Source organism: Molossus molossus, unplaced genomic scaffold, assembly GCF_014108415.1.
Source record: "Molossus molossus isolate mMolMol1 unplaced genomic scaffold, mMolMol1.p scaffold_m16_p_12, whole genome shotgun sequence".
NCBI lineage: Eukaryota > Metazoa > Chordata > Mammalia > Chiroptera > Molossidae > Molossus > Molossus molossus.
Genome location: NW_023425347.1, coordinates 63,585,918 through 63,611,006, shown reverse-complemented (window position 1 = coordinate 63,611,006; position 25,089 = coordinate 63,585,918). Strand labels below are relative to the sequence as shown.

At 47.8% G+C, this 25,089-nt stretch overlaps 1 protein-coding gene across 2 annotated transcripts in view; it reads left to right on the top strand.

Annotated features, from left to right (window-relative positions):
* Positions 1-25,089, top strand: part of MROH7 (maestro heat like repeat family member 7) — a 57,908-nt gene that overhangs the window by 2,300 nt on the left and 30,519 nt on the right. Inside the window, exons 1-8 of one of the 2 annotated variants that reach the window (XM_036256578.1) lie at positions 11,075-12,293; positions 16,341-16,414; positions 18,981-19,064; positions 20,260-20,339; positions 20,665-20,794; positions 22,601-22,696; positions 23,173-23,277; positions 23,490-23,625. In XM_036256578.1, the coding sequence (XP_036112471.1) occupies positions 11,075-12,293; positions 16,341-16,414; positions 18,981-19,064; positions 20,260-20,339; positions 20,665-20,794; positions 22,601-22,696; positions 23,173-23,277; positions 23,490-23,625 (1,924 nt within the window). Of the gene's footprint in view, positions 1-11,074; positions 12,294-16,340; positions 16,415-18,980; positions 19,065-20,259; positions 20,340-20,664; positions 20,795-22,600; positions 22,697-23,172; positions 23,278-23,489; positions 23,626-25,089 lie in introns of those variants that run through there. The other variant, XM_036256579.1, reaches the window with a different exon arrangement.

Here is a 25,089-nt window from a genome sequence, read left to right as displayed (position 1 = left end):
TCTCTCTCTCTCTCTCTCTCTCTCTCTCTTCCCTCTCCCTCTCCCTCTCCCTCTCCCTCTCCCTCTCCCTCTCCCTCTCCCTCTCCCTCTCCCTCTCCCTCTCCCTCTCCCTCTCCCTCTCCCTCTCCCTCTCTCTCCCTCCCTCCCTTCCACTCTATCTGAAGATAAATGGAAAAATATCCTTGGGTGAGGATTAAGAAAAACAAAACAAAAATAAAATGTGACTGTATGTTAGCCAGGGGAAGTGATGAGGGCTTAGGTGGGTAGACTTGGGTAAGTTTACAGGAAGAAAGAGTATTTGCAACATCCCCTCAAATGTGTTGGCCAACACATTTGAGGCACTGGGTAAAGCTGAAAATGGTTTGAGTACGGGGTGCAGCTTGGTTGAGAGTGACTCAAGGATTGGACCAGGGAAGGGGATGGATGTAGCTGGAGAGGTGGAGGCGGGAGGCCTGTGGCTAGAGGGTACTGGTAAAGGAGATTCAGACATCAGACTGCAGATCAGGGTGCCTGTCCCCCAGCTATGTGATAATCACTTTGGGGAGGGGAGAGCTTCATAAAAAGGCTGATTCCTGGGACCCTTCAGACCTGCAAAGTAGAGTTTCTGAGAGTAAGGCCCATCAATTTGTCTTTAAAAAAATATGTAAGCTCTACCCACACCCCAGAGTCTGAAAACCTATGAAAGTCACAGAGGGGTCCAAGAGGGAAATGGCCTGGTTGGGTTCACAAGCATTTTCCCGTCATCGGAGAATATCCTATTTCCCCTTCATTCCTGAAGTAGGGTCTTGATAGATAGTTTGTGATTGGCAGTTCTTCTCTGTCAGCAATCGAAAGCAATTTGGCCTCATGGTTTCAGACGAGAAATCCACTGTCATTCAGTTTATCTTCCCCTGTGCCCACTGGTAATGCTCACTGGCTGCTTTTAAACTTTTTCCTTTTTTGGCCCTGGCCAGTTTGGCTCAGCGGTTAGAGCGTCAGCCTGCGGTCCGGAGAGACCCGGCTTCGGTTCCCGCTAAGGGCACGTACTTCGGTTGCAGTTTGTCCCCGGCCCTGGTTGGTCGTGCGGGTGGCAGCCACTCGATGTGTCCCTTCACGTCGATGTTTCTCTCTCTCTCCCTTCCTCTCTCTCCCTCCCACTCTATCTGTACAAAAAATGGAAAAATATCCTCGGGTGAGGATAAAAATAAAAAATAAATAAAAATAAACTTTTTCCTTTTTTGAAGAGTTTTCAGAAGTTTAATCATATTTTGAAATGGATTTCTTTGAGTTTACCCCATTTGGGATTTTTCTTAGCTTCCTGAATCTGTATGTTTATGTCTTTCACTAAATTTGGGAAATTTTCAGCCATTATTTCTTTGAAAAATTTTTTTTTCAGCATTCTTCTCTTCTTCTGGAATTCTGATAAGAATGTTAGATATTTTGTTTTCTCCTACAGATCCCTGAATCTCAGTTTATTTTTTTCAGCCTATTTTCTCTCTGTTGCTAAAATTAAGTAAATTTTATTGATTTGTTCATCAAGTTCACTGGTTTTATCCTCTGTCATCCCCACTCTACTATTGAGCTCATCTAGCAAGTTTTTAAAAAATTTCAGTTATTGTGCTTTTGAAATAACTTCTATTTTAATTCCAGTTATTATATTTTAATAACATTTATTTATTTATTGAGATTTTCTATTTTTCATTTGCTTCAAGAATATTTGTAATTGCTGCTTGAGGCATGTTTATGATACTGTTTTAATTTTTTCTTTTATCTTCACCTGAGGACATTTTTCCATTCTTTATTCAGATAGAGTGGGAGGGGGAGAGAGAGAGAGAGAGAGAGAGAGAGAGAAACATCGATGTGAAAAGGACACATCGAGTGGCTGCCAGCCACACAACCCAACCAGGGCCAGGGACAAACTGAAACTGAGGTACGTGCCCTTGGTGGGAACCAAACCTGGGTCTCTCTGGACTGCAGGCCGCCGCTCTAACTGCTGAGCCAAACTGGCCAGGGCACGATACTGTTTTAATATCATCACAAATTCTGACATCTGATTCATGTCAGTATTGGCATCAGTTGATTATCTTTTTCAAGATAAGATGTTCCTAGTCTTCGGTATGATGAGTGCTTTTTAAATCGTTTCTTTGGTATTTTGGACATTAAAAGACTCGTGGCCCTACTTTGATCTTCTGTGTTAGCAGGCAGTCAACCTGTTAAGGTTTAGGATGTAGGCTGTGGCCTACTTTTATAGACTGTAGCTCCAATAATAGTTTTCAGAGCCTTGGTCTGCTTTGTTCTGGCACTGCTGGGCTTCGTTGCTGCTGGTGCTGCCTGTGGGGCCCAAGGTACTTCCCTGGGCCCTATGTTGTCGTTGGGGGTCCAGGCGCTGTGGGACCTGGCAAGTTCTCTGCCACCAGGTGGAGGGCCCAGAGACGCAGGGCTCTGCTGTCACTGTCACTGCAGCTGCAGATGGATTGGCCTGCCACTGCCCCCGGCATGGAGTGGGGAATGGGGCTCCCCCACAGGGGCTTCCTCTCTGTTAGGCTTCCAGCCAGAAAAAGAAACCTTTTCTTTTTTTTTTTTTTATCCTCACCCGAGGACATTTTTCCATTTTTTGTACAGATAGAGTGGGAGGGAGAGAGAGGAAGAGAGAGAGAGAGAGAGAGAGAAACATCGACATGAAAGGGACACATCGAGTGGCTGCCACCCGCACGACCGACCAGGGCTGGGGACACACTGCAACCGAGGTACGTGCCCTTAGCGGGAACCGAACCCGGGTCTCTCTGGACCGCAGGCAGACGCTCTAACCGCTGAGCCAAACCGGCCAGGGCAAAAAAGAAACCTTTTCTTTTCTTTTTTTCCCCTGTGTTTGTGTGTGTGTGTGTGTATGTATGTGTGCGTGCGTACGTGTGTGTGTGTGCGCGTGCGCGTGCTCTTGACAGGACTGTGTTGGAGGCCTCTCTGGTGCCTACTCTGAGGAATATGGGAGCTAACAACCTGGGGAGCCGTGGCCAGTTTGGCTCAGCGGTTAGAGCTTCGGCCTGCAGTCCAGAGAGACGCCGGTTCGGTTCCCGCTAAGGGCTTATACCTCGGTTGCTGTTTGTCCCCGGCCCTCGTTGGGTTGTGCGGGTGGCAGCCACTCGATGTGTCCCTTTCACGTGGAAGTTTCTCTCTCTCTCTCTCTTCCTCTCTCTCCCTCCCACTCTACCTGAACAAAAAATGGAAAAATGTCCTCGGGTGAGGGAAAAAAAAAACCTGGGGAAACTCACTCTCATGTTATCCCTAATGTCCTGAGGTTCCTGGCCAGTTCACTGCCTTCTTTCTAGTTTTCAGAGTCCCTTTAGGGTCGCCTGTTTAATTTTCAGGGTATTTAGTTGTATTTAGAAGGCAGGAGTAGGGCAAAGTGAGTCTGTGCCCTCTTGTCTATCACATGCATTTAAAAAAGTGTGGTACAATAACCATAGCGTAAAAGTTTGTTATTAGTGACTTTTAGTACCTTCTTAATGTTGTGCAACCATCACCACTATCTAGTTCCATAATATTGTCACTCCCAAAGGACACCATGTACCCATTAAGCAGTCACTTCTCCTTTTCCTCTTTTCCGAGCCCCCTGGCAATTTATCCTGTCTGATTTAATCTGCTTTCAGCCTCTCTAGATTTGATTATTCTAGATACTTCATATAAATTAAATCATATATATGTAACCTTTGTGTCTGGCTTCTGTCACTTAGCACATTTTCATAGCTTATCTATGTTTAGCATGTAATTAATTCCTTTTTATGGCTGAATAAAGTTTCATTGTATGAATATACCACATTTTTTTTATCCAGTCACCAGTTGACAAACATTAGGGGCATTTCCACCTTTGGCTGTTGTGAGTAGTGCTACTATGAACATATGTATACGAGTTTTTGTTGAAACACCAATTTTCAATTATTTTGAGTATTTATGTAGGAGTGGAATTGCTGGATCATATGATAATTCTTTGTTTAACTTTTTGAGGAATTACCAAGTTGGTTTTCACAGAGGTTACATCACTTTACATTCCCACCAGCAGTGGGATTCCAATTTCCCACATCCAATTTGAGGTTTCCAATTTCTCCACATTATCTTCCATTAAAAAAATTATAACCATCCAAATGGGTATGAAGTGGTATCTCTTTGTGGTTTTCATTTGCATTTCCTTAATGACTAATGTTGAACATCTTTTTCATGTGCTTATTGGATATATATATATCTTTGGAGAAGTGTCCTATTTAAGTCATTTGTCCATTTAAAAATTGGGTTGTTTATCTTTTTGTTGTTGAGTTGTAAGAGTTCTTTTTTACATTTTATTATATTTATTATATTTTATTTATTTATTTATTTTTGTTACAGATGTTTCTCCTTTTTTCCCTATTGACACCCTCCTCCCCATCCCCCCACCCTGTCCCCAGCTTTGTTGTCCATGTCTATCAATTTTGTGTATATGCATATAAGTTCTGTGGTTTATCTCTTCCCTCCCCCCACACCCCCTCTTCTGAGGGTTGTCAGTCTACTTCCACGTCTCGGGTCTACCCTGTTTCTCAGACTGTAATTTTCATTATATTCCACAAATAAGTGAGATCATGTGATATTTGTCTTTCTTTGTTTGACTTGTTTCCCTTAGGATAATACTCTCCAGTTCCCTCCATGTTGTCTCAAAGGATAAGAGATCTTTCTTTCTTACAGCTGCATAGTACTCTGTTGTGTATATGTACCACAGTTTTTTTATCCATTCGTCTACTGATGTACACTTAACTTGTTTCCAGATCTTAGCAGTTGTAAATAGTGCTGCTATGAACATGGGGGTACATATATTCCTTCTGATTGGTGTTTCAGGCTTCTTAGGGTATATTCCCAGAAGTGGGATCACTGGGTCAAATGGCAATTCAATTTTTAATTTTTTGAGGTAACACCATATTGTTTTCCATAATGGCTGTACCAGTCTGCATTCCCACCAGCAGTGTACTAGAGTCCCCTTTTCTCCACACCCTTGCCAACACTTGTTGTTTGATGATTTGTTGATGGTGGCCATTCTAAAAGGTGTGAGGTAATACCTCTTTGCTGTTTTAATTTACATCTTTCTGATGATTAGTGATGTTGATCATTTCTTCATATGTGTCTTAGCCATTTGTAGGTCCTGTTTGGAGAGGTGTCTATTTAGTTACTCCGCCCATTTTTTAAAAAATTTAATTCTATTATTTATTTATCCTCACCCGAGGACATTTTTTCATTTTTTGTTCAGATAGAGTGGGAGGGAGAGAGAGAGAGAGAGAGGAATATCGATGTGAAAGGGACACATCGAGTGTCTGCCACCCGCACGACCAACTAGGGACGGGGACAAACTGCAAATGAGGTACGTGCCCTTAGCGGGAACTGAACCCCGGTCTCCCTGGACCGCAGACTGACTCTAACCACTGAGCCAAAACGGCCAAGGCCTCTGCCCATTTTTTAATTGGGTTCTTTGTCTTCCTTTTGTTGAGTTGTATGAGCACTCTATATCTTTTGGAAATTAACCCCTTATCTGATGCATCATTTGCAATTATGCTCTCCCATACAGTGGGTTCCCTTTCCATTTTGATGGTTATTTTTTTTGAAGTGCAGAGCTTCTTTTTTACATTTTAAAGTTTTATATATTTTTATTAAATTTATTGAGGTGACATTGGTTAATAAAATTATATAGGTTTCAGGTGTACAATTCTATAAAACCTCGTCTGTATATTGTATTGTATTCACCACCACAAGTAAGAGTTCTTTATATATTCTGGATACTAAACTTTTATCAGATACATGATTTACAAATATTTTCTGTCATTCCATAGATTGTTTCTTCACTTCTTCTTCTTCTTGTTGTTTTTTAAATCCTCACCTGAGGACATGTTCATTGATTTTTAGAGAGGGGAAGGAGGGGGGGGAGAGAGGGAGAGAGAGAAAGAGAGAGAGATTGGTTGCCTCTCCCACACGCCCTGATAAGGGATTGAACCTGCAACCTGGGTATGTGCCCTGACCAGGAATCAAACCTGCCACCTTTTGGTGTATGGGACTATGCTCAACCAACTGAGCCATACCAGCCAGAGCCAGGGGTCCAGTTTTATTCTTTTGGATATCCAGTTGTCTCATCACCATTTGTTGACTAGACTATTTCTTCCCCATTGAATGGAGTTGGTATGCTTATAAAAAAATCAATTGACCATCGTTGTGTGGACTTATTTCTAGACTTTTTTTTAAGTGGGGCAGTTTTTTCTTTTTCTTTATTGATTTTAGAGAGAGAGGAAGGAAGAGGGAGAGAGAGATAGAAACATTGATGAGAGAGAACATCGATTGGCTGCCTCCTGCATGCACCACACTGGGGATTTGGCCCACAACCTGGGCATGTGCCCTGACTGGGAATTGAACTGGTGACCCCTTGCTGTATGGGTAGACACTCAACCACTGAGCCACACTGGCTGGGCTATTTCTAGACTCTTAATTCTATTCCATTGGTCTATATATCTACTCCTATGCCAATACTACACTGTTAAATGCAACTTTAAAAAAAATTTATTTTACTGGTTAGTTAATCATGTACTTTACATAGTGTTCCCCTCAGTATTTCCAGTCCCCAACTGCACCGTGCACAGTTATCACCATGTTATTGACTATATTCTCTATGCTTTACATCCTGTGACTATTTTGTAACTACCAATTTGTGTTGAGTGAAATTTTAAAGGGAGATCTTTGCAGCTCAATTTGAGACCATTGTCCCAAGGGCGATTTCAAAACCCAGCCTCAAGGCAACGGGGCTTCGCTAGAGTCTGGTAGTGATGGAGACATTGGAAGCTATTTAGGAACTTTTCTGGAGCCAGAATTAGCAGAACTTGGCTAAAATTGGATGCAGCAAGTGATGAAGAGAGCTGTCATGGATGATACTGTTTCTGGCTTGGATAGTGGTGCCAGTTTCTTTCCTGGAAGAGAATAGAAGGGTCCAATTTGGGGAAAAGATGGCAAGTTCTGGTTTGGCTTTTCTAGATCTGAGGTGTGCTAATCCCAGATGTGTGTGTGCACACATCCTCATATGAGTGCCTAACACATTCCGGGCCCATGCATCGGATAAACGTGTCTCAGCGAGGGACCGGAAGGTCCACTGATAACTCCGCCTCCTGAGGGCACCGACAAGGGGCTGGAGGGCTCACTGAGGTGGAGAGACATGGCACTCGGTCAATGATTCTCTGTCTTGGATAGGACTGGCTCGTTCATGGCCCGCTTCGACCCTCCCTATTTGAGGCCCTGGGGCTTTGGAGCAAAGCCCAAAAGGTAGCATGTGGCTGTCAAAATAGTAGTGAGTTCCTTTAGTTCCCCTGGGTCCCACCCAAGGCCTCAAGAACCATTGCTCTTTTCAATATATAATAGCCTTTTTTTTAAAAAAATAATTTTTTACAGAGAGGAAGGGATATATCTATATCTATTTTTAATCCTTACCCGAGGATACTTTTCCATTCATCTTCAGATAGAGTGGGAGGGAGGAAGAGAGGAGAGAGGAGAGAGGAGAGAGGAGAGAGGAGAGGAGAGGAGAGGAGAGAGGAGAGAGGAGAGAGGAGAGAGGAGAGAGGAGAGAGGAGAGAGGAGAGAGGAGAGAGGAGAGAGAGGAGAGAGGAGAGAGAGGAGAGAGAGGAGAGAGAGGAGAGAGAGGAGAGAGAGGAGAGAGAGGAGAGAGAGAGGAGAGAGAGGAGAGAGAGGAGAGAGAGGAGAGAGAGGAGAGAGAGGAGAGAGAGGAGAGAGGAGAGAGGAGAGAGGAGAGAGGAGAAGAGAGAGAGAACATCAAGCCCTGGCCGGTTTGGCTCAGTGGTTAGAGCGTCACCCTGCGGTCCAGAGAGACCCAGGTTCGGTTCCCGCTAAGGGCATGTACCTCGGTTGCAGTTTGTCCCCAGCCCTGGTTGGGTCGTGCGGGAGGCAGTCACTCAATGTGTCCCTTTCATGTTGATGTTTCTCTCTCTCTCTCTTCCTCTCTCTCCCTCCCTCTGTTTGAATAAAGAATGGAAAAATGTCCTCAGGTAAAGATAAAAAACAAAACAAAAAAACATCCATGTGAGAGAGACACATCGATTGGTTGCCTCCTGCATGGCCCTAACCAAGGCCAGGGACTGAACCAAAACTGAGGTACGTGCCCTTGACCAGAATCAAACCCGCAACTCTTTGGTCCTTAGGCCAATGCTCTAACCGCTGAGCCAAACTGGCCAGGACGTGAGAGAGAAATATTGATCAGTTGTGGTTGCCTCCATGACTGGGATTCAAACCACCACCTTCTGGTGCATGGTATGATGCTCCAACCCACTGAACCACCCTGGCCAGGGCACACAACAGCCCTTTAATGGAGGATAGAGGTAGGCTGTGTCAGGCATTGTCAGGCAGCTCTGAAGTCTGCTTGTCTGTTACAGGATGGAAGAGGGTCGAAGGAACAGGAGAAAGTGGGTGGGGGGGAGATCTACTCTTTTCTCATAGAAGGGGGTGTCAGCAGGGTTGAGATCTGTGGTTTTCTGCCCAGTGACCTGGTATTGTGAACCTGCTGTGTCAGAGGATATAAATCACTCTCCTCCACAGCCCAGATCAGCGAGGCTTTCCAAAACCTCATTCCCTGCTTCCTAGGCTGGAGCTGACTCATATTATTCTAGGTTGAAAATGACTCTCTTTGATAACTATACTGTGTGCATGTGTGTGTGTGCGTGTGTGTGCGTGTGTGCACGTGCAGTATACGTAGGTGGAAGGGGTGATAAGGGAAGATCCAGGGTTTTATGGAGTCTGGAGTTTTTTTTTTAAAATAATTTTGAGGTTCCTCTTTAAGAAAAAGAAGACAAAACTGTGAACCCAAAATTTAGTGCAGTCCCTTTGTGAAGGGACTGTGCAAGCAAGGAGCTGTGGAATTTTTAATTTAACTAGCTTCAGGGTAAAATTGCTTCTGGTGCTGCTGATGAGGGAGCTCGTCCTGCTTCTGAGGCAGGACGCTCAGCTGTGCACGAACTGCTTGCTGGAATCAAGTCAGCTCCCACGTACTCTGCCTTACTTTCCCCAGTGCACAGCCGGCCTGACTCCCCTCTGCCCACGGTGCCTGGCAGAGCAATAGAACAAGTAGCAATCTTTTTTTTTTTTTTTTTAATCCTCACCTGAGGACACCTTTCCATTTTTTGTTCAGATAGAGTGGGGAGGGAGAGAGAGAGAGAGAGAGAAACACGATGTGAAAGGGACACATCGAGTGGTTGCCACCCTCATGACCCAATCAGGGCCCAGGGACAAACTGCAACCAAGGTACATGCCCTTAGCGGGAACCGAACCTGGGCCTCCCTGGACTGCAGGCTGACGCTCTACCGCTGAGCCAAACCAGGCAGGGCACAAGCAGCAGTCATTTATAGAAGGCCTTAGGTGGGCTATGGGCAATGACCCTGGGTAGCATGCTTTATGCTCCCCGTATTAGAGATAAGGAGGATGAGGGTCAGAGGGGGAAAGTCCCTAATTACCCAAGTTCACTAATACTGGTAAGAGGATGGGTTGGGATGTGGACCTGGGACAGCATGACTCCCAGTCCACGGCCTTTCCAAAGCCAAGTTATAAAGATGCACAGAAAGTGTGTTACACGATTTAGTAAATGCACATCGATATACAATAAATGAACAAGTGATGAAACCAGCTAGTGAAAGGATGGATGAGCAAATGAAGAAGAGAGAAAAAGATAAAACAACAAGTGTATTTATTGAAACTTTTCTGTGTGCCAGGTGCTGTGCTAGACTCTTATGGATCTTATTGTCTAGTGGGTGAATCAGACATTGTGTGCCAAGAAAGGGGACGTGGACCAGATGTCTTGGGACCTTACAAGGGGACCTCACTTGTCCGGGGGACCTGGAAGGCTTTTACCATTTGAGCTGAAATCTGAAGTGGTGAAACTAGGTGTTAGCCGGGGAGGCTGGAGAAAGGGGTGCCCGACTTGTAGAAAGCCCAGACCTAACCCAGGAGCCTGGCTCTTTGGAAAAACTCAAAGGATTTGAGGGATGATGGAGAGGAGTGGGGAAGACAGTATGGATGGGCAAGAAGGATGAAAAGGGAGTTGGGGCCAGACACAGAATGGCCTTTTGGGTGCTGCTCAGGATGGAGGATGCTATGCTGAAGACAATGGGAAGTGATGGAGGTTAGGCAGATGGGTGGCATAAACAGATGGCCTTGGCTGCCCTGAGGGCCAGTGGGGGTGGGTGACCTTCCCTTCCTTGACCTCCACTTCCTCAAGTGTATAATGCTGCAATAATATCTAACTTCTGGGATATTATTTTTCTCAATAAATATTGAAAAAACCACTCTCTACCTGACTTGATCTCCTTCTGTGTCTCCTCCTAGGGGCTCACTCCTGCCTAAGAACACCAAGCATGCAGGTAAGCTGAGGTCTAGACAGGGGTGGGGTCGGGTGGGGGGACTGTGGAGTTCACCCAGCAGTCAGACTACTGGGTTGAGGCTTGGCTGTGTTTTTGACGATTTCCCCAGGTTCTCCACGGAGGCTGCCCCACTTGGAACAGGCAAAGTGTTAGGGGGAGTGGTTAGCTCTGCCAGAGGCTCCTTTGGGAACCACAGCCATTTGCAGAGTAGTTTTAGCAAGTTAGGAGTTGGCTGGAAGTGGTGTGACCGGCAAGGAGGCTCCTCCTTTCCTTTCTACCCTAAGGCTAGAGAGGTTCCTCATTTGTCTAATGTTGGTGGACCATGTACTTGGCACAGTGCTAGATGCTGGGGATGCCCCAGGGACTGAGAGATGCACAGTTCTTGCCAGAGTGGAGCTCATGTCTAGCAGGGGCTGGACCAGTAACTGAGTCATTGGAAGAAAGTGTGCTGAATATTCTGTCGTGCAGGATTGGGCTGGAAAGGTGGGCTGGGCGTGGTCGTGGAGGACCTTGTAAGTCACACAAGGGCCTCATTTTAAAGATGGTGGGGATCCATGGAAAGGTTTTAACAGGTGAGGCACAGTTGAATTTGTCTTTTCTCTCTCTCAGGAACACTGCAGGGAGCTCAACAGTCAGCTATTGGAGAGAAGGGGGCAGTGGCATTGAGAGACCTCTAGACAGGCATGGCTCTGAGTCCAAGGGCTAGTCTGGTCCTCTGTGAAGACCCGAAGATGACACCCAGTCTCAACTCCACCGGGGCCCCAGGTTTAGGCTCTGGCACCACCTCTGGGCCAAACCCAGACACAGATGCTGTTCCTATCTTAGATCTGCCCCTGAGTCCTGGCTTGGCTCTTGTTCCAGACCTTACTCCCATTCTGAGTCCTGCCTCCGAGGAAGCCCCTGGCCGGGGGTCTCCTAACGCCCCCAGGCCTGACGGCAGCAGGGCCGTGGCTCCAGCCTCCCTCCAGATCACCGCTTCCCAGGCTGGCGAAGCCCTGGGCCTGGAGTTGAATCGTATCTCAACGCCTAACTCACAGGGGGCCCCACCTCCAGCCTCAAACCTCGTTCCGAGCCCAGGCTCTACCGAGACCCAGGGTCTGAGCGTGGACAACCACTCTGGGGAGGCCTTCCACTCCCACTCAAGCAAGAATTTTGATTTGGGTCAGAGTAACTCCAACCCTTCCAGGCCTGAATCAAACCCATTTATAAGGTCCTATTCAAGAGAAACCCTAGTTCTGGGCAACTCCATCTCCAGGCCATGCTCAAAACCGCTCCTTATTCCAGCCTCAAACTCTCCTCTGGATTCCAACTCCGAACACCTGCTCGGTGTGGGCTCCAGAGCCATCTCCAAGCTGGACCTAAATGGGGCTCCAGGTTCTTGTGGGACCCTAGTCCCAAACACCAATGAGATCATCACTTCGGCTTCACATAACATCTCTAGGTCTGTTTCAGAAGGAGCCTTTGGTGCAGCCTGGAACAGCAGTTCCAAGGGAACCATCAATATGGCTTTAAATAGTAACGCCAGGGCTAATTCGAACATGACCATCACTCAGGCCGCACGCTTGACCCTGATTCCGGGCTTGAACGACAATATTAGCTTGCACTCCAGGGCCCGGGGATCCAACTCCGCCCTTTCTCCACCCTCGTACATGACCCTAATACTGGGCTCCAAGGAAACTCTGAGCCTGGGCTCTAGCCTCATCTTCAGCGACACATCCACCCTGACACTGAGCAGCCAGCAGGATTATTCTGAGGACAACACCATCCACACGGTGCCCCTGGAGGAGCATCAGCAGAGCTGGAGCAAGGTGGCCAGTGCTGAGATGGGCCAGTTCCAGCTGGTGGTCTCCACTTGCGACACCCCAGACAGGGACACCACAGCCTTCCAACTTGTCCCTGAGGGTGAGTATGGCAAGGGTGACAGCCCTAGAGAGGGCACTGTCCTGGGAGAACCTTGTGTTCAGACTTGTGGGGCGGAGGAGGGGGAGAGGGGAACAGCATTCAGTGGAGGACATGCAGTGTATTAATCATGCACCAGAGATTCAGTGCTCAGCTTCTGCTTGCTGAGTGACTTGGGACAAGCTACTTCATCTCTCTGAATTTCAATTCCCTTAACTGTAATATCTGCATAGGATAATACTTTTATTATGTTCGAATTACAAGTCAACTAACTATACCTTCCTTTCCAAATGTATACCTCTTTCTTTCTTGACAAATTTCGGACCTGACTTTTTAGGTCAACATTTGATCAGTGGAGCAGGCAAGCTTCTGGGCTCAGCTCACCTCAATTGAGTATTTGAGGACCCCACCTGAGCAAAGCCTTGGGGGCCTATTAGGAACCCGCACTCACTTCTGATCTGTCTGTGTTCTGTAAATTAGTCTCACATCAGTCTTTGATGTTGTAAAGATCTTCTCTCAATGATTTATATCTCCAACTATTTTTGTTTTTTTGTAGACCAATACAATACAATTAAAAAAATTACCATGGCTTTGTAAATATGTATTAATATCTGGTAGGGTAAAAATCCCTCTTAAAAGTTCTCAAAATTATTCTGAGGACAACAGCATCCAAAGCATGCCTTGGTGTCTATTAGTAAGCCCTCATTCTTCCTGATACATTTTAGAATATATTTGTCTAGGTCCTCAAAAAAGCTTGCTGGCATTTTTGTTGGAATGCTATTAATTTATCCAACTATTAAAGTTTTCCTTTATATAGGATATATCCTTTACTAGAATAAAAAATTCTCCATCACAATCTATTGCATTTTTTATAGGTTAATTCCTAGGTACTTTACAGTTTTTATTGCTATTATGAATCATCTTATTTTCTAATACAATTCTTATTTTGTACTGATGATGCTAATGATGTAGAGCAATTTTGTTTTTTGCATGTTGAACTTCTAAAAAAAACAGCTTTATTGAGATATAATTTACATACCATAAAATTTACCCACTGTAAGTGTACAATTTAATGGTATTAAAATATACATAGAATTGTGCAACCATCACCACAATCAATTTTAGAACATTTTCATCCCCCCAAAAGAAACCCCAGACCAGTTACCATCCACACGACCCCATCCACCGACCAGTTAGATATCACCCCCGACCCATGCCTCAGCTCTAGGCAACCACTGATCTACTCTCTGTCTGTACAGATTTGCTTTCTTGGACATTTATACAAATATGTGTTCCTTTGTGATTGGAACACTGTAACCCAATTTAATCCCTTCCTGCCAATTTATATGCTATCCTGGTCATGCATACACATTCTTTCTTAACCCTATAAACATTATTATTTTATGTAGTTAATGTTCTTACATCTACCCAAATATTAAAACCTCTTTTAAAAATTTTTTTTTACTTCATTGTTTATTGCATCTCAGACCTTCCATCTGGCATTGATTTCCTTTTGCCTGAAGTACATCCTTTAGAATTTCCTTTAGTGAATTCTGCTGATGGTAAACTTTTATCATTTTTGTCTGAAAATGCCTCCAGTTTGCCCTCATTCTTTAAAAATGTTTAAACAATCAAAACTTGCCGAAAAGTTGAAAGCACAGTACAAAACCTTTTTTGTGAATAATTTGACGAGTTGCCAAATGATGCCTCTCACCCCTGAATTTAGTTTTTACAAAAAAGGACAAAAGTTAACCATCGAAATCATGAAATCAATATTAACACACTGCTACCATCTAATCCCCAGACTACATTCAAATGTCACCGTGTCCCAGCAGTGTTTTTCTGGAAGAAAGTCCCAGCTCCGAACCCTCCCCACACCTTGCCTAGTCTGTGTCGTTTGCTCGGTCCTCAGCCTTTCCTCGGCTTTCACGTTCTTTTTTATTTTTATTTTACTTTTTATTTATTTATTTTGCATTTATCTTCAGACAGAGCAGGAGGGAGAAAGGGAGGAAGAGAGAGAGAGAAACATGGATGTGAGAGAGACACATGGAGTGGCTGCCACCCACACGACCCCAACCGGGACCAGGGACAAACTGCAACTGAGGTATCTGCCCTCAGCAAGAACTGAACTGGGGACTCTGGTCCGCGGGCCGATGCTCTAACCGCTGAGCCAAACCGGCCAGGGCCCACGGTATTGTTTTTAGAGCATGCGCTTTAATAAGGTGCCAGGCCAAGGGGGCAGCAGTGACCAGGGCTCAGGATCTGGAGGGGAGTCATCCGTGGCTTCCTTTTGTCACATCAGGAGGCCTAATCCCCTCCAAACCTGTGAAAGTCTGGAAGCTTTGTCAGCAGTCTTGTAGATGCTTCCTGGGTAGCTGGCCACCTGGCCCATGGCCGCCTCCTGGGCAACCCCCTCACTTGCCGCTTCAGGCCCGGGAAGCCCTTGCTGGCCGCGGCTGCGGGGTCCTCGAGGTCGTCGGGGTAGCCGAAGCGGCGTTGGTCTCCTGACTTTCGTGTTCTTGTCACATTTGAAGATTACAGGCCAGTTATTTTGTACATTGTGCCTGAGTTTGGGTTTGTCTGATGTTTCCTCGTGATCACATTCGCCTCACAGAAGTGATACTAGCGTTTCCTCTTTGCACCCCATTTGCTGGCGTAATGCTTTGGATTTGCCCCCTAACTGATGATGTTCACTTCAGTCACCTGAGGGAGAATGGTTGCTGCCCAGGTTCTCCACCGTAAAGTCACTATGTACCCCTTTGTAATAAATACTATGTGTGGGGGTACTCTGAAACTATGTAAATATCCCATTCCCCATCAAACTGCCAATTTGTTTATTTACTTATTTATCTTAGTGTAGAGTCATGGTTTCCTAGATTATTCAATGGACCGTATCATCTGTTGCTGCCAGTATTTACAACACTCAAACTTCCCCTAATTTGGCCAGTGGACTCTCTTTGAGCGAGCTGCTGTGTCCCTCTGACTCATCCCCATCGTCCCTTGAGCCCTCTTCTTGTTTTCCGGCATCAGATGTCTCTTCCTTGTTTTCTGGCTCATCCTGTAACTTTCCCTGCCCAAGTCCTAGAATCAGCCATTTATCCAAGGAGCCTTGTCTTTTTTAGTGGAGAATGGTACTTAGAAGCCAAGATCTTGGTGCCAGCTGTTTTCACTGCTGTTGGGGTGTCTCTGCCTCTTCCTGTTGGCTCCATCCTCCAGCAGCCTCTGGTGGCCGAGATGGCCCTGACGTTCCAGGCTCACCAGAAGGAGAGAGACCCACTCTCTCAAATAAAGAGCTCTGTTGCCCTGCTCACCCAAGAGCCCACCCTTAGAGCGATCCCTGTGGCTGGGGCACGGGACTCCCTTTATGGGCCACACGTGAGTGGCAGGCCCACCCCTATTTGAAGAGGGGTGATGGGTGGGGCTTGAGGAATTCAGCCTCACCTAGCTGCATGGAATGGGTAACCCACAGGGAAGCAGGAACTCTTACACCAAACAAAGATGAGGAAATCTGGGGCTGACAAACAGCAGGTCTCTACTGTACCAGGTAAGAGTCTAACTATAAATTGTGATCACGGTGAAAGGAGAGAGTAAGATGATACACAAGTGCTAGCTGAGGTCAAGGGAGGCCTCTTTGAGGAGTGGCAGGCAAGCTCAGACCCGAGGGAGGGCATGAGACCTGGGCAGGGCGGTGTGGCAGTGGACTGGCCCAGGTAGAGGAAACGGCTGTGCCAAGGCCCTGAGGAGGAAGCTCGTCTGGCCAGTGTGGCCGGAGCACAGTGAGTGAGGGGGAGCAGCGGGGGGAAGCTGGGGGGTAGAGGAGGCTGACCTGGCAGGGCCTTGAAAGCGCCGACAAGGATGCCGCTTTGTGCTCAGTGAGATGGGGTGCCACTGATGGGTTTTAGGGAATGGAGCTCAGTCAAGCTGCTGGCGGCAGGGAGGGAGGGTTTAGGACTGAAGAAGCCCAGTTGGGGAGGAGAGATGGGACTATGGCACCCTAGGTATACTTATCTTTCTACCCTCTTCTCTCCTCATCAAAACTATGACATGCAGGAACCTTCGGTGAACTGACCCCATGCCTGGTGAATGTGCCAGGGAAGAGAGAGGATGGCAACAAAATGACTCTGGTATGCTTCCTACCCAACCGACAGCTGACGTCCCGGGATGCCCCTCCCCTCTCCATCCCCCACTCCCCCGCCCCAGCCCTGCATTCCCTTCTCTCCACAGTGCTCATCACCATCTGATGCACAATATGCTTTTCTTCTTCATCTTATTTCTTGTTGGTCTCTCTCTATACTGCATCCCTTGTGAATGGGGTTTTTGTCCATCTTATTCACAGCTGTATTCCCAGCAGCTAGAGCAGTGCCTGGCATATCACAGGTGCTCAGTAAGTTTTCCAAACAACTGAATGAATAGTGAGAGGGTCTCTAAATGAGATAGAAAGGCTGGAAATCTCAGGTCTTGGCCATGCACCAGGCCTTGGGAGGCCAGAAACAGCCCGCCTCTGCAGGACTTGGTGAGGGCCAGTGGGGCAGACTGGACAGGCTGGTGGACATGAGTATGATGCACGGAGTGTGAGCAAACTGTTTGATGGACAGAGTCTGGAGGTAGGTGGTGCGGGGGAGGGGGATGGGGGGAGAAGGTGACAGGACTAGAAAGAGGCCTTGCGTTTTGGGAGCATCTGTCCTTATCCCGTGGCATTCTTCCAGTTGTCTACTTTGCTCTTGCCGCACTAGCCTTTTACTGTTTCTCCCACATGCCAAACCCATTCTTACCTCAGGGCCTTTGCACCTGTTACTTCTGCCAGGAACATTCTTCTCATCTATAAGACAGGCATAATAAGGTTGAAGTGACGCCCTGGCCAGTTTGGCTCAGCGGTTGGAACGTTGGCCTGCGGACCAGAGAGTCCGGGGTTTGGTTCCCGCTAGGGGCACGTACCAAAAAGAAAAGGTTGAAGTGAGGTCTAGTTACACAATGCATGCGCAGCAGTGAGCACGGTCCCTGTGCGAAAAGGGTTTATTGCTGCCACCACTCAGCAAACTTAATTTATTTTTATTTTTTATCCTCACCTGAGTACATTTTTGCATTTATCTTCAGATAGAGGAGGAGGGAGAGAGGGAGGAAGAGAGAGAGAAACATCGATGTGAGAGAGACACATCAACTGGTTGCCACCCACACAACTCCAACCAGGGCTGGGGACAAACTGCAACCGAGGTACGTGCCCTTAGTGGGAACCAAACCTGGGGCTCTCCGGTCCGCGGGCCGACACTCTAACCGCTGAGCCAAACCGACCAGGGCCACTCAGCAAATTTAATTGAGTCCCTACTATGTGCTAGGCACTGTTTCAAGCACTGGAGAAGTGGCATTCTAATTTGGGGAGACAGACAGACCCTCCTTCTAGTTCTTCACCTGGCTGCCTCTTTCTCGTCATTCAGGACTCAGCTCAAATATCTCCTCTGAGAGGCCTTCCCTGACCGTCCAGTCTAAGTGAGCCGTCCCTCTCCCATCACAGTTGAAGTTATCAATTGCAATTTAACAAACTACTCTAAAACTTAGTGGTTTGAAAGTTCACTCTGATGACGGGGGAAGTAAGGATGGAAAGGGCCCGATTTCTCATGGTTCTAAAATTTGACTGGGCTCGCTCAGCGGGTGGTTCTTCTGCTCTGTGTGTTGTAAACTGAGATCACTGGGGGAGGGAGGCTGGAACAGCCAAGAGGACACCATCTTCCGGGGTCTCTCTCCATGTGGTGTCATCACTCCATGGCAGCTGGGTTCCAGAGGGGGACGTTGCCAGTTCCTTTAAGGGTTAGGCCAGGAACTGCATGGCATCCCTTCCATAGTGTTCTATTGGTCCAGACAGATTCAAAGGTCATCTGTCCTCCTTTTTTTTTTTTTTTAATTTTTTTCTTTATCGATTTTTAGAGAAAAGAAGAGAGAGGGAAAGAGAGAGATAGAAACATCGATGAGAGAGAACACTGACTGGCCGCCTCCTGCATGTCCCCCACTGGGGATCAGGCCCACAACCAGGGCATGTGCCCTGACCAGAAGTCGAACCAGCGACCTCTTGGTACATGGGTCAATGCTCAACCACTGAGCCACACGGCCGGACCATCTGTCCTCTTGATAGGAGGAGTGGAAAAGAACGTGTGGCATCTTTAGCCCACAACACTGTCTGCCTGATGGCCTTGATATGCTTTTTTTACTATATGAAGTTATTTTTTTCATGTTTTTTCTTCTTTGTTAAGACAAGGAGAATGAATAGATTAATTGGATATTGGTTAATGTATTCCCTCTCTCGGGTAGCAGAATGCCTTAATCTGACTAGGATGTGCCCTTAGGTATTACTCATGGTGAGATTTCAGCTTGAGGTGTGGGGACCCTTTCTGTGCCCCTGGCTGCGGCCTGTTCTCCCCTGGTTGACTGGTAAGGGAGGAGAGTTGTGCAGTTCCTGATATCTGTCCTCCTCCAAACGCCACTTCCAAGGATTATCCATACCCTCCTGCTGTCAGATCTCAAATCTCACCCCGCCCCCAGAAGTTCCCCTTGTGGTTTCTCATTTCTCTGAGCACTGCTGGGGCTGGCTGCGGGGGAGGAGCAGGCTGGCAAGCCTGCAGGCTGGGGGAGGGGGCTGCTAATGCAGGCTGGGTTCAGTGTGGCTCTCACCCTGTGGCTTTGCCCTCTGCTGCCCCCGAGGTCAAGAATGTCATCGCTCTCCAGAAGGACCAGGATATGCCAGAAAATGAAGGAGAGAAGAAGACCATGATGAAGAAGATGATGGTGTGGGAGCTACATCTTATATGTGGCATTGGGGAGGGGAGAGAGCGGAAGTCCTGAGTTCACCCCCTGATGAGATGGGGGGCTGGGGTGGGGAGAGGATAGATGAGGAGGCAGGACACTTGAGTCTCAGCTCCACCTCTAACTGCCCTCAGCCTGTCCAGAGGGAGCTCAGGCAAGTATTTCCCCTCTCTGGGCCCCACTCTTCTCATCGGTGATAGCACCTGTGTTGCAGCTTGTTGGGAGGACACAGCCCAGTGGTTAGTTCACGGTAAAGCACTGTATACCTGGGAGCAGTTATTGTTTAATATCAGAAATACCTCCTGGTGGGGAGGGAATTCCCTTCTCATTTTGCAAAGAACAATTACTTCTCAGTTATCCACCAGAATGAATTGGATGGGGATAACCACTGAATTTCCAAAACTATATTTAGCTTTGGGTCCCTTAAAGAGAGGAAAAACAACCTTCCCTTCATACCTTCCACTAACTGAGCACCTATTGTGTGTAGGTACTAGATCAAAAGTGAGAAGTAATTAGAACATCTTTAAAGGAATTCAACTGGATTTCTTTCTTTTTTTTATCCTCACTGAGGACATTTTTTCATTTTTTTGTTCAGATAGAGTGGGAGGGAAAGAGAGGGAGAGAGAGAGGGAGAGAGAGAGAGAGAGACAGAGAGAGAGAGAGAGAGAGAGAGAGAGAGAGAGAGAGACATCGACGTGAAAGGGACACATTGAATGGTTGCCCACCCGCATGACCCAACCAGGGCCGGGGACAAACTGCAACCAAGGTACATGCCCTTAGCGGGAACTGAACCCAGGTCTTTCTGGACCACAGGCTGACGCTGTAACCGCTGAGCCAAACCGGCCAGGGCTCAACTGGATTTCTTTCGAGAGCCCTTCATGGTGTTTTTGGTTTGGGCTGGTCCATGATTTAAATATACCTCCCTATAACGAGGCTTCAGAATCAGTTCTTGCTGAGCCCTACCTGTGGGGTGCAGCTGGTTGAAGTGTGGGGTGTTTTTGGTGGCTTTGAACTGAGCACTCAGGATAGGTTTGAGCAGTGAGCAGGCTCCCCTCATTGGACCCCAACAGGGAGTGGAGGTGGGGGAGTTCTGCCCAGGCCGAGGGGCTGCTGCAGCCTGCTCCTTGTGAGGAGGGGTTTGCCCCCCTCATCTGCTCTACTGTGGTCCCCTGTCCAGAGGCAGATCCAGGAGGAGCCGCTGGATTTCCTGTCCAGCTCCACTCGCCAGCAGGCCATGATCACCATGACTCAGCTAAGGTGTCCACAGCCCCCTCCTCAAACCCATCACGTTTTCTTCTTCCCATGGGTTCTGCCTCTCTTCTGGGGCCTTTCTGCTGTGTCCCAACCCTGCTCCCATGTCTTCTCTCCCCTTTCCTAGTCCCTGCCAGGGGGACTTTCCTAGTCCTCCACACCCACTTCCCTCCTCCCCCCACTTCATCTCACCCTTTGTAGATGTGAATCTCAGGCCCACCCTACACCCCCATCGAGGTGCCCTCATCCCAGCCCTGCGTTCATAGCTCTAGCCGCCGGCCACAGGGCCACCTCCCTCACTCCATGCCTTTGCTTTCTGTCTCTTTACCAGTCACTCCCAGCCCATCCTGGGTGTTCAGGAAAGGTTCGAGCTGGTGAACACGTGTGTGAAGAGTGTGTTCTCCCTGCCCCCTGTGCAGGTCATGCAGGAGAAAGACAAGGCCAAGGCTGAGAAAATACAGGTGAGCAGGCCCTCCTCAGCAGGTCCTCGGGCTGTCCAGGGTCCTCAGGGTGAGGCACATTTCAGGACTCCCAGAAGGGAAAGCAAGGGTGTTCCAGGAGTTGATAAGGATGTTCAGCCTCCTGCTCAAGCGGCAGGGCCTTGGGCAATTGGCCGACCCTCTCTTGGCCTGAGAGGGATGTTTGGTGAATGAATGAATCTTCAGAATAGGGATCGATCTCTCATCGGGAGTGTTCCATCCTCTTCTGGGTTCTCTCCCATGAGAGGGATGTGGGCAGATGTTGGCATGGCCAGAGGAGGTGGCCAGGATCGAGAGGAAGAGGGCTGAGGACTGGGCCACGATGAAGAAATACCAGGCTGAGCCCAGAGAAGCAGAACCTCAAGGATCTCACTCACATAAGCTTTAACCTCTGCAGGGTTGTCCTAAAGGAGCGGGCAGAGGTGACCCATAGTGTAGGATGATGGGGAAGTTAAGGGAGAGGGGTTTTAGCTTAGGGTAAGGCACATTCATTCATCCTTTCAAATATTAACTGAGGGCCTACTTTCAAAGTACAGGGGTGAGATACAGTAGGGGCGGGGGAAGGGGGCAGATAGACATTATCAGAGAATCATACAATTAATGTAAAATTACAACACGGGTTAATGTTGCAGGTAAGAAGTACTTAGTGCTCTAAAGAGCCCAAATGGGAGACTTGGCTTAGATGGGGGTCAGGGGTCATGATGCTGGAGCTGAGAGGTTAAAGAAGAGCTAATGAGCTTAAGGGAGTGGGGCTTGCAGAAAGAAAAGCATGCTAGGCAGAGGGAACAGCCTGTGCAAAGGCCTGAGGACAGAATATGGTGTCTGCAAGGATGACAGTCAATGTGGCTGGAGCCCAGAGGGCCAGGCCAGAGTGCTGTGGGAATCAAGGCTAAAGAGCTGTGGGGGCCAGACCACGTGGTAGTATAAGGGCTCTGAGTTCCAGAAGTAGTGTACCGAGAGAAGACTCAAAGAAAGGGGGAGGGGGGGGGAGAGAGAGAGAGAGAGAGAGAGAGAGAGAGAGAGAGAGAGAGAGACCCTCTTGTAGTACCAGGCCCAGGCAGCAGAGGTCAGCACTGCACAATGATAGGCGGCTGATGCGTGAGAAGGAGGAGGACGTAGTTAGCAAGTGAAGTTTGCTTGGTGGATGTGGTGTAACCCTGCTGTGCACAGACTCAGGAAGCCTGAGCAATGACAATGTGAGACACAGCATGGGGAACTGGCAGGACAAGGGAAGGCAGGGGAATCAGGCCTTACCAGAGGGGCTCAAACCCACTGCTCAGCCTTGTGTATGTATACTGTGTGCACTTTCCTAAAACAAGTCCAGGACTGTGGTGTGGCTGATGCAGGAGGAACCCGTGCAGGGGAGAGATGGCTCCCTGAAGAGGCAACTTGGAAAATCTATTTAGGTCTAGAAGTAGAAATTAAAAAAAGAATCAGAGCACTTCCCTAGAGACAATAATAAAAGATTATCTAGCTCTTACAGTTCTAGAGCATTTTCCACCCACCCTCTTATTTGTTGCTTGTCTGGCCTATGGTAGAATCTCAGTAAATGTTGGATCTCTGCTTCTTCCCCTATAAGGTAAGAAGTGAATGGATAATAATTACCAATTTGTTGATAAGGAAACTGTAACCCGTGGACGGGAGGTAATGTATCCAATCTCATACATCAAGTTAGTCTCACAGGTGGGACCAGAAAGCATCTTTCCTGGATCCACACAGGGTTTGCCTGGGGCTGGGGTCTGCTCCAGAGGCCCCCTAGTGGCTTGTTCCTCCTCCTCCTGTCCACAGATACTTTATGATCAGACCTTGGATGCCCTGCAGAAGCTGCTCAATGCTCTCTTTGTTGAGGACCCCACTCCTGCTGGGCTGAAGAGCATTTTGGAGGTGTGGGGCCAGGGAGGAGAGGACGGGTGGAGGAGAAAGCAGAACTGGCTCAGGAGGGCGAGTGTGTGTGCGGGGTTAGACCCAGAAGGAGTGATTTGACTTCAGGATGTCATCTTGTGCCAGTGCTCTGCCTGCCTGTCCCAGACTCCTGCCCCTATTACTCTCTCCCACCCCCCACGCTCCTGCTGTAGCTGCCCCCATATCTTTGCTGTCTTCATTCTTGCCCTGTCTTTCTCTTCTGCTCTCATGACTCTCCAAGTCTCATCTCTCTCCTCATGGACCATCCTCCCTCTGGTCTTTCAGTCCTATTCTCAGCTTCTGTACCCCATGACTCGCTGTGCTCTGAGAAGAGAAGAACTGTGGGGAGTGGCCTTTATGCCCTCCCAGAAGCTGATTGGTGAAGACTGGCCTGCCCACCCAGGCAGCAGAAGCTGGCAGCCAGCCTGTAGCTCTGAGTCTTGACCTTGTCCTCACAGCCGCTGGGGCCCTGGATGAACTCTGGAAAGGCCCATGAGCGAGCACGCGCTGTGAACAGCAATGTCAGTGTATTGAGCCACACGCTTCTCACCCTGCCTTTGTATGTGAGTGTTCCCTGGGAGTTGGGTGGGGGGCACTCCTAGGGAGAATCTTCCCAGCTCTGAGGGTGCCTGTGCATCTGTCCAGAGATTCCCAGGTGGCCCTTACCATCTTCAGAGGGCTCTGCTATCAGGGGCAGATAGATATTCCAGCACCATTTACTGTATAGCATCATTGAACCTATAAGATCCAATCCCTAAGATTACAACACAAACAGATGCCTTCAGGATTCCCGGCACTGGGGCTTCTGCTGGGGAGACTCACTCTTCGCGTCGGGGATCCTGATGAGAACATTGGCCGGGAGGCTTTGGATGGCATCATCATCCTCTACACCATCCTGGAGGTCCAAAAACGTAAGCCTGGAGACCCTCTGGAGCAAGCTTCTGAGCAGGTGCTCAGCCAGGGACTTGACTGGAGCTTTAGCAACATGGCCGTGGTGGGAGACAGTGAAGACCAGCAAAGAGTCTTATGGGGTTTGCAGAGGTACAAAGACTTAGTTCCCACAGGACCAGGGGGCAAAGGCTACAAACAAACATTGATTGAAGCAATCCTTCTATTTAAGCTTTTCCTCATCCTTCCAAGTTTAATTTGTGACTCTCGTTTTCACATTCCCATGGAGCCATACATACCCAGGCATGGAAGTCCTAATCTCTTGTTTCTTGGTCTGTCTTCATCACTAGATTTTAATCCCATTTGAGGTCAGAGCAAGACTGTCTTGTTCATCACTGACTCTCCAAGGGTTGGCCATGGGCCTGGCACATGATGGGTGTTCAGTGAATATTTATTGAATGAATGAACAACAAATAGATTCCATCCTAGAACTGAGAGTGGTTAAAACCTGTGGGTGAAGAACATCCCTGGATTCAGCTTCAGGGAGCTAGTGATGCAGTATGGGCTGACGCAGGTACCCAGGTGGCACTGCACCTAAAGGTCACCTGTTACTTGCATCCTTCTTTTCTTCATAGTCTCAACACTGCCCCAAACCAAGGGACCTTGGCACGTTGTTTAAAGTTCCCTGGCTCTGGAGCAGAGTGACCTAGGTACAAGACCTGGCTCTAGCCCTTCCTAGCTGTGTGACCTCAGGCAAATACATACTTTTCTTGTCCAGGCCTAGATGTCCTCATCTGTAAAAAAGGGTACAATAGGATATAACTCGCAAGCTTTTTGAAAGATCAAATGAGATTACATATGTGAAGAAACCAGCTTAGTATCACACATTAGAGGTACTTGGCAGATAGAGTTTCTTTTTCCCTGTGCCTATAAGGATGCCGTTAGTTTCAGCCTTTTGGGATCTGTCCGGTGTCCCTGCTGTTCCTGGCCTCTAGCATTTGGGACAAAGGTTCGGCCCTTGGGGATTTCCCCTGCTGTCAGGAGCCACCCGGGCCTCCTGAGTGATGGGCGAAAGTGGTATAAGTCATATTAATCATCCGCCTTAGAGTCAGGAATAGCATAGACCAAATTAGTATTGCTAGATTTAGCAAATAAAAGTATAGGACGCCCAGTTAAATGTGAATTTTAGATAAACAATGACTAATTTGACTGAAAGTGTATTTTTGATATACTTTCACTAAAAATTGTTTGTTTACCAGAAATTCACATTGAACTTAGTATTCTGTCTTTTATTTGGCCACCCAAGCCAAACCCACTCTGTTAGCTGCCCCGGGAGCAAGGGGTTTGTCCAGGCCCGACTGCGGGAAGCAGCAAAGCTAGCCCACGAGCCTGCGTTTGCGTGATGCCAGGTCTCAAGCGCCTCCCCTTTGCAAACAACCCACACACTCGGTCCATGTGGTCACTCCACCCTGATGCACCTTTCTCAT